General features: G+C 41.9%; 1 protein-coding gene across 8 annotated transcripts in view; it reads left to right on the top strand.

Moving 5' to 3' along the window:
• MAP7D3 (MAP7 domain containing 3) overlaps window positions 1-10,858 on the top strand; it is a 34,094-nt gene extending 23,236 nt beyond the window's left edge. For all 8 annotated transcript variants that reach the window (XM_036840782.1, XM_036840779.1, XM_036840784.1 and 5 more), the window contains 8 exons: window positions 2,011-2,143; window positions 3,645-3,783; window positions 4,731-4,835; window positions 5,850-5,903; window positions 7,533-7,635; window positions 8,683-8,878; window positions 9,803-10,074; window positions 10,658-10,858. In XM_036840782.1, coding sequence (XP_036696677.1) covers window positions 2,011-2,143; window positions 3,645-3,783; window positions 4,731-4,835; window positions 5,850-5,903; window positions 7,533-7,635; window positions 8,683-8,878; window positions 9,803-10,074; window positions 10,658-10,665 — 1,010 coding nt within the window. In that variant the 3' untranslated portion in view covers window positions 10,666-10,858. The remainder of the gene's footprint in view (window positions 1-2,010; window positions 2,144-3,644; window positions 3,784-4,730; window positions 4,836-5,849; window positions 5,904-7,532; window positions 7,636-8,682; window positions 8,879-9,802; window positions 10,075-10,657) is intronic.
• The last annotated feature ends 2,394 nt before the right edge of the window (window positions 10,859-13,252 follow it).

Raw genomic sequence — 13,252 nt, 5'->3', positions numbered from 1 at the left:
ATTACTGTAGCTTTGTAGTATTGTCTGGTCTAGGAGGGTTATGCCTCTAGCTTTGTTCTTTTTCCTCAGGATTGCTTTGGATATTCTGAGTCTTTTATGTATGGTTTCATAAAAATTTTAGGATTATTTGTTCTGGTTCTGTGAAAAATGTCATGGGTAATTTGATAGGGATCACATTAAATCTGTACATTGCTTTGGATAGTGTGGCCATTTTAACAATATTAATTCTTCCAATCCAAGAGCATGGGATATGTTTCCATTTCTTTAAATCATCTTCAGTTTCCTTTATTAATGTTTTATAGTTCTCAGCGTATAACTCTTTTATCTCCTTAGTCAGGTTTACTCCTAAGTGTTTTATTGTTTTTGATGCAGTTTTAAAAGGGATTTTTTTCCCCTTCCTGATACTTCATTGTTAGTGTAAAGAAATGCAACAGATTTCTGTATGTTAATCTTGTATCCTGCTACTTTGCTGAATTTGTTTATCAGTTCTAGTAGTTTCTGTGTGGAGTCTTGTGTGGGTTTCCTATATATAATATCGTGTCAACTACATATAACGACAATTTTCCTCTTTGCTTCCAATTTGGATACCTTTTATTTCTTTTTCTTCTCTGATTGCTATGGCTAGGACTTCCAATACTGTTGTTGAATAGAAGTGGTGAGAGTGGGCATCCTTGTCTTATTCCAGATTTTAGCAGGAAGGCTTTTAACTTTTCACCTTTGAGTATTAGATTGGCTGTAGGTTTGTCAAAGCTTTTATTATGTTGAGATATGTTCCCTCTATACCAACTTTGGTAAGAGCTTATCATGAAGAGATGCTGAATTTTATCAGAAGGCTTTTCTGCATCTATTGAGATGATCGTGTGGTTTCTGTCATTGCTTTTGTTGTTGTGAGGTATCACATGGATTGCTTTGCGTTTGTTGAACCATCCCTGTGACCCTGTGATGAATCCAACTTGATCATGGTGTATGATCTTTTTTGTGTGTTGTTGGATTCGGTTTGCTAGCATTTTTTTGAGAATTTTTGCATCTATATTCATCAAAGATATTGGCCTGTAATTTTCTTTTTTGGTATTAAATGCATTCTTAATATCCATTGACATTACTTAATTTTAAATACACTCATGAATTTTGCTTTTTGAAGGAATTCCACTGTGAATTCTTTGTAACAGAAACGATCTTTTTATTACAAATTATTTATTCCTGATTTTTTTAGATCCTCATTTTTGTATGTAGTTTATTTGAAACAAATTCGTCATACTTAAAACAAATTCGTCACATGAACTAAAATGTTATGCGTCCATGTGGTCACCTTATTTTACTGATAGTCTTGGTTTCTTTGGTTATCTACAGTTAGCCACTTTATGATCAACCAAATATGTTAACATACGATTATCAACAGTTAGCTAAACAGTACTTAGTTAGTAAAGATGATGCACAATGTACACTGGATATATTTTTGTTTAATCGAGTAATTAAGATTTGTACACTTCAGGGAATTCCCTGGCGGTCCAGTGGTTAAGGACTTGACACTTTTACTGCCAGGGCCCAGGTTTGATCCCTGGTCAGGGAACTAAGATCCTGCAAGCTGCATGGCATGACAAAATAACTTAAAAAATAAAAGATCTGTACACTTCATTTGGACTGAGCATAAGCTTGTCTTCCTCTATATTCAGTATATCTTCAGTTTTTTCCCATAGAGGCAATTCAGTCAGGTATCTCAAAACAACTAAACCAAAGCAGGAGTACATTATTTCATTTTGGAACAGGTAGTTGTTAAAAATCAACAATATGCTACTTCTTTTGTTGGGGGGTGGGGGTGAGAGGGGGCGGGAGTTGGGCTTTTGAACAAAAGCTGTTACATAAATCACTTATAGTTTATTTATACATTTTAGACCACAAACATACTGTTTGGTTTTTTTAACATCACAGGTTGTCTTGTACCTCTTTGTTGGACTTATCGAGGCAGTAAGTTCCCTAAACTTAACTGTTTTACATGTTAATTTAAATTAGAGTCTGGTAATAAAAGCACACCAGGGCCTATGAATGCCGAGGAGGCAACAAAAATTTTGGCAGAGAAACGACGTCTTGCTCGTGAACAAAAAGAAAAAGAGGAAGAAAGACTACAAAAAGAGATGGAACAAAGGTTGGCACAAAATCATCCTTTCTATACTGTAAATCTTGGCTGGGGCCTGAATTCTGAAAGTCAGACTTTATCCTCAAGTTAGATGTACTATAAATTCTCAAATAGTAACTGACTTTTTCTTCAGTGTGAATCAGAAATGACTCGTTGCCTTCTAAACAAATGTGGGGAGCATTTCAAGCAGACAGGACGCTGGTGTGTAGATGAGTGTATGGTCCTTTTTAGTCTCTATGTGTCATGTGCCGTCAGGTGTGCTGTAAAGATGCATAGAGACCTGAACTTATGTCAGGGGCCTGGATCTCAGTGGGAGCACCTGAGTGATCACACAAGACTCTGTTGCCATTCACTGGCATCAGCCCCTTTCTTTATTTCAAAGGTCCTTTATAACTTTAGAATTTGTAAACCTGTTTAAGAATAAGTTGCATACATCATGACCCTTTCCTACGAAATACTTCCGTGTATACTTCCTAAGAACAAAAGCATTCTCTGACATAACCAGAGTATAATAACTAATATCAGGAAATTTATTATTTTATTTTCTAATTCAGAGTCAGCAGTTCAATTTGCCATTTGTCCCAGTGACATTCTTTATACAGTTTTTTTTAGTTCAGAATTCAATCCTTAGACGGTTCATAAAAAATAATATATACACACACATAGAGTTAGTAACTGGTAAAGCAACTTTGCTTGAAACTTTTTTGTAAGTTTGAAAATAAAAAGTTACCAAAAAAAGAAAAAAATTGTAAACCTGGAAGGGATACTTCTTGTGTTTTACTGGGTTTCCAATGACTTGTGGGCTGCCATTGTCATGTACAGTTGTGTGCATTCTACCTCAATCTAAAGGTTTCTTGATCTTCGATCTCAAGGCCCATTTGATTTGGGGCCTTCTAATGTAAACCTCTGTCCACTGCCTGCAAAGAATAACTACAGTCCTGACTTTGTTTTTAAGTATTAAGTGTTTTTGAATCACAGTCACATGCTTTCTATATACCTTATATGGGTTTGGGAGAAAGGAGGAGGAGACATTATGAATAGAAAAAACACCCCTATAACTTGAAGAATATTATTCATTGCTTCATGTAAACAGAGCTAGTTTAACATTTTAAAAGCCCTGAATACCAGTCGTTGTAGACTGGGCTTTTCTCCTCTGAGCACCACCAGACCCTCCTCTAAATTCTGTCTGTCACACCCCCATGTGAGACTGGGTATGAGCATACGTCTAAAACAGTTAAGAAGGAGTGATTTTATATATATGTGTGTGTGTGTGCGCGCACGCATTTGTGTTTTAAGACGCAAAGTAGCCCACTACTTGATAGAAATCTTTTTCTACTCCCAAGGGCTAGTTTTCCCCATTAAAAAAATATGAAATTATGCAAATCCTGTGTAGTAACAACACAGAAAAAGTGGTGAATCTGGTGTAAAGAGAAATTGTATTACTGTACACAAGCAGCTTTACTATAAAAATGCACATAATAAGAGTTATTTAATTATTCTGTGTCATCAGGAAAATGAAAGACATAGCAAAGAAAGCAGATGAAGGCCAACAAGAGGAGTTCTCAAAATTTGGAGATGGGCAACCACCAAAGGAGATAAAAAAGAAGAAAGGAAGTCAAGAACAAGAAGACCAAAAAGTAGAACTCCAGGTTTGCCGGCTCCCCACTTGATCAAGGGATGAGAACCAGATTCTAAAATTCAGTAGAAACCCAAAGCAAAAGTCTATTTCTCCAAGACAGAAAACCAGCAGATGCTGCACGCTCTGGTTGCATTCACATCACAGCCTCGCTATTACCAGTGTCGCTGTGAGCTGTTCTCAGCCACCCTTGGCCGAATCCCAGAATGTTTTCCAAGTAAAACAAAAGCAGAAAGCAGCAAATTACAGATGAGCAGTCCTTTAGTTTGTCTCCATAAATAATATTACAGCTTGGTTTCGGGAAATCCAGATCGCTCACAGAGATTAAACATCCTGTGTGAGTTTTCCCAGCCCTGCATTCTGTGGTGACACTTAACACCTGCGCCACAACAGATAAGATACAAATTATGAATGCCTCATCAGATTCACCGATGAGAATGTCACCCATGTAAATTTAAATCACCAGGTAAATAAACCCCCAAACTGAGCTCAGACTATACTCAGCTTAAATTATTGTTGTAACCTAATTTATATTCCAGTTTTAGTGTATCATTTATCAAAATCAATTAATATGTTACATAAATGATTGTATGCATTTGCATTCCTCGAGAAAGTACCTTTAGGAATCCTCTTGCTGCTTTTGAGAAGTATAAGACTTGGCTTCTGATGCCTGTGTCAGTGGAAGACTACACAATCACATACATACTTGAAACGATCGTGGTCTGACAACCCTGAGGTCCTGAAGGGGATTAACATGGCTTGTAAATCCTTGTGGTAATAGTTAGGCTAGTTTTGTATATTTTTGCTAATGCTTTGAAAACTGGTGATCCATGAATGTTATATATGTGGGTACTCTCAGTCAAAAGGTTACATTGTTTTATTCTGGATAACATCTTACTCTTTCACTGATGTCACTCAGATATATTGAGATTAAATGACATTTTTATACAAATTTTCTAGAAAAGTGATGCCAAAATAAAAGCTCAGGAGGAGGCTGACAAACGCAAGAAGGAGCACGAGAGAATTATGTTACAGAATTTGCAGGAGAGATTAGAAAGAAAAAAGGTACTCCTTCTCTCTGTTTGGGGGGTTTGATTCTTTGTTTAAAACAATGTTGGGCACATGATATCAAAACATGTTTTTGAAAATGACAAGTAAGTGATATGCTAGCCTTGGTTGTTTTCCCTCTGTACTCTCTTATCCAAGGATCTGATCCCTTCTCCCTAGAATGATCTCCTCTTATTGATCATACCTCTCCCTCATGGACCACTGATGACCATTACAGGGATATCTCTATACAGCAAATCTCTGGAAACAAAGCTCCTTTGAACAGAGTCACTCAGGTCATGGTAGGGGTTGGTGGAAGTTAGAGTTTCTTCTAAACTGGGCTGGAAATTGCAGCAACTGAGTGGGAAGAAGCAGAAGGTGGAGACTTCCCTGAGAGGCCAAGGTGCAGGCTGTTTGTAAGGTAGGACCTCACTTTGTGCAACCCACGTGGCTTGTCTGGGAGCAAGGAAGGCCCTGGACCAGGCCAAGGTACTTCACGGCGTCTCTGTCAGGAGATCAGTCACCCTGAGGAGGCCAGAGAGCTGCAGCTTTCCTCGCCTTCAGGAAAGAAGGGAGCTCTTATCCCTCCTGCCTGTGCTCCTTCTAGTAACAAAACCTCTGACGGGGTCGCATTGTTGGGGTGCATTCTTTTCATTAACTCGGCTTCACTCGTGGTCTGTTCAGACTAAAATCATGTTCACAAGTTCTAATTGGTTTGCAATAATATGTGCTTAGTCTAAGTAATAAACTTCCATGTCGGCAAAATCAGGAGTGAGAAGTCATTTGGATTTCTGTGTTAGGATAACAAGTACACCTGTCACTGCTCAGGGTGTTTTCTAGATGATCATGAAACTGGGCTTGAAGGAAGGCACCCAGCTGCCGGCCCAGGGTCTTGCGTCGGCTATATCTGTGGCGTTGGAGCAGTCACTGATATTGTCCGCTTCTGGAACATGGAAATAATCAACTTCTTCAGGACCAGTGTTTTGTTTTTAATCTGTTTTCATGTTTGAATTTTTATTTTCCTTTAAATAGAGAATTGAGGAAATTATGAAGCGGACAAGAAGGCCAGATTCAAATACCTCAAAGGTAGTCTGTGTGCTCCTACCAGCAGTGTATAAGAATTCCTGTTGCTTCACATTCTTGCCGACTTTTTAATTTTTGCCAATCTCTGGTGGTAATGAAATAACATATCACGTTGACGTTTCCCTGCTTATTAAAAAGGTTGAGCATGTTTTCATACCTTTAGTTAGCTTTCATGTTTTTTCTTGTGTGGAACGCTTGTTTAGGTCTTTTGCCCAAAACTTTCTGGCTGACTTGTCTTTTCCTTACTCATTGGTAGTTCTTTAAATGTTCTAGAAACTTCTCCTTTCTTGCTTGTATGTGTTGCACATATCTTCTCCCAGTTTGTGGCTTGTCTTTTCTTCTTGCTGTCTGCTGCTACATAGAAGTTCTTGATTTTCACATCGCTGAATTTATCAGTATTTTTGGATGACTAATGGAGTCGGGTGCCTTATTGGCCATTTAGAGATTCACTTTGGTGAAGTGCCTTTTCAAGTCCTTTGCCCCTGTTTCCATTTGGTCACCTGCCTTTTTCCTATTGATCTGTAGGAGATTTTACCTGCTCTGCTTCTGAGCCCTTTGGACATTTGTATTGCAGTTATTAGCCCCCGTGCAGTAGTTTGCCTCACACTCTCATAATGTCTTTTGATAAACAGAAGCTTATTTTAATGAACTGAAATTTAGCAGTTTCTTTCCTTTATGGTTAGTGCTTTCAGGGTATATCTCATAAGTATTTGTTTACCGCCACCCTTCCCTCCCCGGCCCCAGTGTCCTGTCTTTTGATGGTTTGCGTGCATCTAAGGTCTTTTTCCCCCAGATTCTGTGTTCTTTACCCTCTGAGCTACAAAACTGATATTTTGCCTATTTACAGTTGCCCAGTTGTGGTCACTCATATCATGAAAATTTAGAATAGAAATGTCATTCCTGAAAAGTGCTGGGAGTCGCCATCTCAAGGATCATTTAGCCCATTGGCCTGAGACGCCCTGCCTCAAGCAGCAGCCAAGAACTTTTTTAGCCAAGGCCCCACCTTGGCAGAGCCCCCATGCCAGCCCAAAGCTGTTGCCCCTTGGCTCCCACTCAGGGAAGTCTTTCATTCTTGAGTGGCTTTCCCTAGCTGCAAGACACGGGCCACCTGTCCTGTCCTCTGTAGATTCTGTGGGCCAAAGAGGTTAGATTTTTTTTTTTTACCTTTTAACTGAAATGACAAAACTTAGCCATCAATCCAGGTGTGAAATCTGTCTTTTTTAAAAAAATTTATTTATTTTATTTATTTTTATTTTTGGCTGCATTGGGTCTTTGTTGCTGCACATGGGCTCTAGTTGCAGCGAGCGGGGGCTACTCTTCTTTGCGACGCGTGGGCTTCCCATTGCAGTGGTTTCTCTTGTTGTGGAGCACGGGCTCTAGGCGCACGGGCTTCAGTAGTTGTGGCACGCGGGCTCTAGAGCACAGGCTCAGTAGCTGTGGCGCACGAGCTTACTTGCTCCACGGCATGTGGGATCTTCCCGGGCCAGGGCTTGAACACGTGTCCCCTGCATTGGCAGGTGGATTCTTAACCACTGCGCCACCAGGGAAGCCCTGAAATCTGTCTTCTTTGAAATAACTAAGTCAGGATGATTGAATATTAGATGTAATCACGACTTTTGTTTTTCATGGTAGGCTACAGAAACATTCAGCAACGATGCATATGAGGAGGACGAGGCAGACGATGAGGACGAGTCGGAAAGTGACAGTGATTCCTTTGATGACATGCATCCATCAGGTTTGCTTGCCTTCTGAGTTCTGTTAGTCACTGTTTAGAAGCTGGACTGTCTAGGCTCATCCAAAGGTTTCTCCACTTCTGAGCTGTGTGGATTTGAGCAAGTTACTCAGCCTCTCTGTGTTCAGTTTTCCCGTCTGAAAAAGGGGAAGCCAATGTTGTTCTCTCCCTAGGATGGGCATGAGATTGCAGTGAGATCATGCAGTGCTAATAGTGCCTGACACATAGCAAACTCTCAATAAATATTAGCTGCTGCTGCAGCTGTTACTGTGTTTCAGGTTGTGCTGAGAGACTGTAAGTGGCAGCTCTTTCTTAGCTCAGTGTGAGGCTTACTAGCATCTCGCAGTTCAGGACCTTGTGGCGCATTCATGACTGACCATAGGTAGAACGCCACTCCCCGCCTCACTGAGAGAGAATGAGAATCATGTCGTGATATGAGTGCCCCTAAGGTGTATTTTTGAGTCTCGTTCATTCCCTGGTGAGTAGGAACCACTTGATGGCCACAGTAATGGCATTTGAGAAAACATGATTCGTTCACCCTTTATGGCGTAGCGGGCATCAAACACACAAGTCGGGCGCTCTGCTAGCTACTGGGGCCTCGAGGAACCACAGTGGGGAGCCAGGCATGAACAGACCGTGGTGCTGCCACAAGCTGGTCGCACTTAAAAGCACTTTGGCCAGAATCCACGAGGATGGAGCGGTAGGCGCAGCACCTCGGGGCGCTGGGAAAGGCTGAGGTCGGAGGTGAGGCGAGAATAAGAGGGTCATCAGGAGGAGGGGCAAGGAGCGTGGTGCCATCCTGCCCTCTGGCCGTCATTCTTTGCTGGCAAAGGAGAGAGGGCAGGTTCCTTAAAGGTGGTGCTTTGTGCTTTGAGGGCCGGCTGGGCTTGTGCCCTGAGCAGTAGCCCAGGCCGTGGCTCCGGGAAGTGCTGCCATGAGACCGCTCCGGCCTTCAGGCAGGCTCCCTCCCGAGCCGGCAGGCACTTTGCTTGTCTTGTTGTTGAAACTCCAGTTTTAATCTTGTTGCTCTTTTTTTTTTTTTTCCTCTAGCTTTTATAAACGGCACGGAGTCATCCACTAAACCAAAAACACATTTTAAAAACGTGAAGAACACTCGCAAGCTGGTGCTTTTAGATGCGACTTCTAGCTACATCCGTAAAGAGACAAAAACACTTTTCAATTGTGACATGAAAACCTTCAGACAAAAAAGAGTGAAAGACCCTTTGAATCAGACAAAGAGTGCCAGGTGAGTCCTTAGGTGAGTTCATCAGAATACACTTGGAAGGGTTATGATTGGCATTCTTAGAATGATGCATGAGGTTATTGACTGAGCTCTTAGTTTGTACCAAACACTGTGTCAAGCACTCGACTTATAGAAACAAACTAATCCCCACAGCAGCCTTGCCTAGTGAGGATGAGCATCCCTATATTTACAGGCGAGGAAACTCAGGCGTGCAGAGATTATGGGCCTTATTTGCCCAGCATCCCACTGTTCAAGGGCAGAGCCCAAATTCAAACCCAGATACATCTGACTCCAAACTGTGCTTTTATTCATGCTGGTTACTGTTGTCTCATACAGTCAGGGAAGGGGACATTGATTGAGTGACTGCAGTATACCAGGCATTTTAACTATTTTAATTCTCACTGCAACTCTGAGTTTGATATTAAAGTCTTCACTGTACATACGGGAAACTGAGGGTCAGAGGTTAGGTTAGAAGAACAGGACCAGATTCCTGGAAAGGAAGGCTCCTTGGGCGATGGCCTGAAAAGACATTAACCTGCAAGGCCTGTGGAAACAATCTGCTAAGAGACTCAGTGATGGCATGGAAAGAGCACTGGAGCTGGTAAACCCACATTAGTCCTCACTCCGCCTTACTGGCCGTGTCCTGGATGTGCCTGAAGTAGGGACGGCGTCCCCGGAGCCCTGCGTGCTTAGCTGCTCCTCGTCCCCCTCAGCATTCCCATGGAACCCTAGGACCTGGGAGGACACAATTTGGAAACCAGTGTGTTCTGTGATCTCCAGGGTCCCTTCCATCCAGCCTTCCCATTCTGTGATTCTGAAAGTTTATTTATGTCCAAGGCATTTCTTAGAATTAAATAATAAAGCTTCTTTCAGGCAAAGCCTTGGTTTGGGGATAATCCGGATTATAACTAAAATATCTTTTTCCAGATCCTCCACCAAAAGAACAGCCAACCGAGCAGCCAAACCCGGAAAGGCAGAAACCAGCAACACCGTGGGACCTTCCAAGAGCTTACATTCAGAGGCACAGGATTGGGTCTGTGACAAGATTATTGACATCACAGGCGAGATAGAACCACCTAAGTCCAGTATCCCTCCTGATAGCCGAAAACACCATCTGAAAGGTCCCACGACATCCTGCCTAAGTCACCAGCTGCCTATAGAGAACAAGAAAACAAGCAAATCTGTTTCTGCTCTATCAGGTAAGGCCTCATCCCATCTTCACTTCATTTGAAAGGTAGTTGACCTTGAACCCTCCTGTGTTTCCAGCTGTTCCAGGGTTGTCTTGGTGAGGGAGAAGACAGTGGTTGGTCCAAAACTAGGTTGATGTCGAAGAGCCCTCCATTAAGTTAGTTTTGAGAGGGTAAATGACTTGATTCTAATTTTTATGTCCTGCATTTCCTGCCAGATATACAAAGTAGGGTTCATTTCAAACCCCAGACCCCTCAGGTTCCTCTGCGCTCCTGATCCACTGGCTGCTCTACAGCACACAGATAATCATTTAGGGCAGAGGGTTAGTGAGTTTTTTGGAATTAGTCTCTCAACTTGTGTTTCCAAAACCAAAAGGCCTGTGTTTTTCTTTCCTTGAGAAGCTCTCTGAAATTGAGAGGCAGCTTGGGCCCATTTGGGGGTTGGGGAACGTTTATAAGAGCACCAGTGTGTCAGCCACTCCGGGGGTGCTACTGAGGGTCCCAGGCCCACCTCAGAGGGGAGTCAGGGCCCACTTGGTGTGGAACCAGCATTTTCTCTACTAACCTTCTTTCTTTTCTTTTTCCCTCTGGTCAGATATGTAAACCTCATCCAGCCTGGAAGAGAATCCATTCTCCACTCTGGATTTTGACCTCCAGGCACATCTCTCAAAATTTCTCCACCTCCTACTTGAACCTGGCAAAGAAAATGACTCTCAAAAAAAAAAAAAAAAAAAGGGAAACATCAAAACGTCATCTTAACTTATCTCAGAAGATGCTCATATCATCTTGACTCTTGCCCATAAGCAAGGGTTCTGAGTAAAGAGTCGTTTTGTTTGCCTGTAAAAATCTTCATGTCTCTCGTTCTTGTATTTTCCTACCAACACGTTTGAGTGTGTATCAAGGGTGTCTTTATAAAATGCTAACTCTTGAGTTTCTAAGAGAATCTCTACCAGAGGAATAGTTTTTTCTCAGTATATATTTGAAATCTTAAAATCACGTTTACTCCATTTAACAATTACTTTAATTTACCAATAAAAACTCACATTCGATCTTGTAGAGGACATGATGGCTTATTTGAGGGCCTCAAGATTCCTCACAAGAGCTTTGTTTGGATTGTTCTTAGTATACAAATACAGAAGGTTGCAAAATATTAAATCACATTTTACCGCTATGTACGTATATTTCTAACTCTGCCATAGTCTGCCAGCCCCGTACACAGGCACTGATACCCCCAAATACTGGGAGTCCTAGAAGGTGTGATCTTCAGCATCTTCCCTGCTTTTGTCAGTGTTTCATTTTGAAGTACATACTGCGGTTTATCTATAAAAACGTTATTATTTTTATTGTGTACATAGGGCAGTATTTGGCTGTTGTCAAGGGGTATGTTGAATTCCTCTAAATGTTTACTGTGTATAATCTTTTTCTGCTTGTGCTCTCCAGGCCTGCCCTTCAGTATACACTCAGGCTTGAGATGTGGAATCAAAATTTGCTTGCCTTTCTCTAGCGGCTGGCTGTGAGTGAGTACAGAAGCAGTGTTATTCTTCGGCCCCCTTGATAGGCACAGAGACATACACAATGTACACGCACACACGTGTACGCAGGATATATGTTTCCTGAAATCCATTGAATCTTGCTTAAACCATTGACTAAAACTTGAATTCAAATTAGTGGTCCTAATGCTAATGAGTTTTCTGGTGAATCACAAATAGTTTGAAGCAGGCCTGTGTTCCTTTGTAGCCACCAGTCTTCGATTAGTAAAAGGAAGTAGTTATTCTTTCTGATTCCCTAGTTCTTTGCTATTCAGAGTACTGTATCTTTGTTATAGAATAGAGCTTGGTGCCTTAGATTTAAAAACTTTTTATACACTAGCTCTTTTATAAAAAAGGCAGAGACAGTCATCTTAACAGATGTGATTCTGATATTTTTCTGTACAGATTTCACATGTTGAAACACTGTTATGCCTTCATATAAATGTGTGTGCTCTATGCAATAAACTTTGCAGGTAAAGCAAGTTTTCTTCTTATTTTAATAATAAAAAATGTACTGGTGGTGGTATAAAGGTGACACCAGTTGTTAACCAAGCTACGGACACAGGCAACAGGTATGTTCGATAAGTAATCAAATCCTCTGATGCCACTCTGCAGTCACTTGGTGATTTGGCGGCGTTCCACCGTGGGACATTAAGGTGTGAATTTTGAACTCTGGTCTTCTTCCTGCACCTGTTTCAATGCTTGTTAACTCTTCCCTGTGACGGCTCTGACTTATACTTGAGGCCAGTGATTAAAGTATCTTTCTTTTTATTGTGGTAAAATTCACATAAGTGGCATTTAGTACATTTACAATGTACAACCATCACCGCTATCTAGTTCCAGAATATTTTCATTATCCTGAAAAGAAACCCAGTACCCTTTAAACAGTCACTCCCCATTCCCTCTCCCCACAGCCCTTTTTTTTTTATAAATTTATTTATTTTATTTATTATTTTTGGCTGTGTTGGGTCTTTGTTGCTGCACGGCGGGCTTTCTCTAGTTGCGGCAAGTGGGGGCTACTCTTCGTTGTGGTGTGCGGGCTTCTCATTGCGGTGGCTTCTCTTGTTGTGGAGCACGGGCTCTAGGCACGCGGGCTTCAGTAGTTGTGGCACGCAGGCTTCAGTAGTTGTGGCACACGGGCTCCAGTAGTTGTGGCACACGGGCTCCAGGAGTTGTCGCTCGTGGGCTCTAGAGTGCAGGCTCAGTAGTTGTGGCGCATGGGCTTTAGTTGCTCCACAGCATGTGGGATCTTCCCGGACCAGGGCTCGAACCCATGTCTCCCGCATTGGCAGGCGGATTCTTAACCACTGGGCCACCAGGGAAGCCCTTTTAAACATCACATTTGGTGCTGGCTGCGCATGAGGAAAACACATTTGCTTTTGAAAGTCTGAGCGTGCGCTCAGGCAGTAATTGTGCTCTGTTAACATGTGCATCCCTTCATGACATCACTGTTACGGTGTGTGGCCAAACCAGTGTTTTGATCTGCCCATAAATGTTTAGTTTCTAATCTGGAAACATGTTCCACTGCACTAGGTTTTGTGTTTGATAAGGTGAGGTCCTTGTTTATCCCCGATCTTTGGCACCTGGTGCTTTGAGAACAGTGGCAGCCATTCCCCACTTGGCATTCAGTACTGGGCCATCCACTGGGGCTGTTGATCCAG

Source organism: Balaenoptera musculus, chromosome X (assembly GCF_009873245.2).
Source record: "Balaenoptera musculus isolate JJ_BM4_2016_0621 chromosome X, mBalMus1.pri.v3, whole genome shotgun sequence".
Classification (NCBI taxonomy): Eukaryota; Metazoa; Chordata; class Mammalia; order Artiodactyla; family Balaenopteridae; genus Balaenoptera; species Balaenoptera musculus.
Note: the sequence above shows the minus strand (reverse complement) of the source record. Positions and strands in the feature narration are given on the sequence as shown.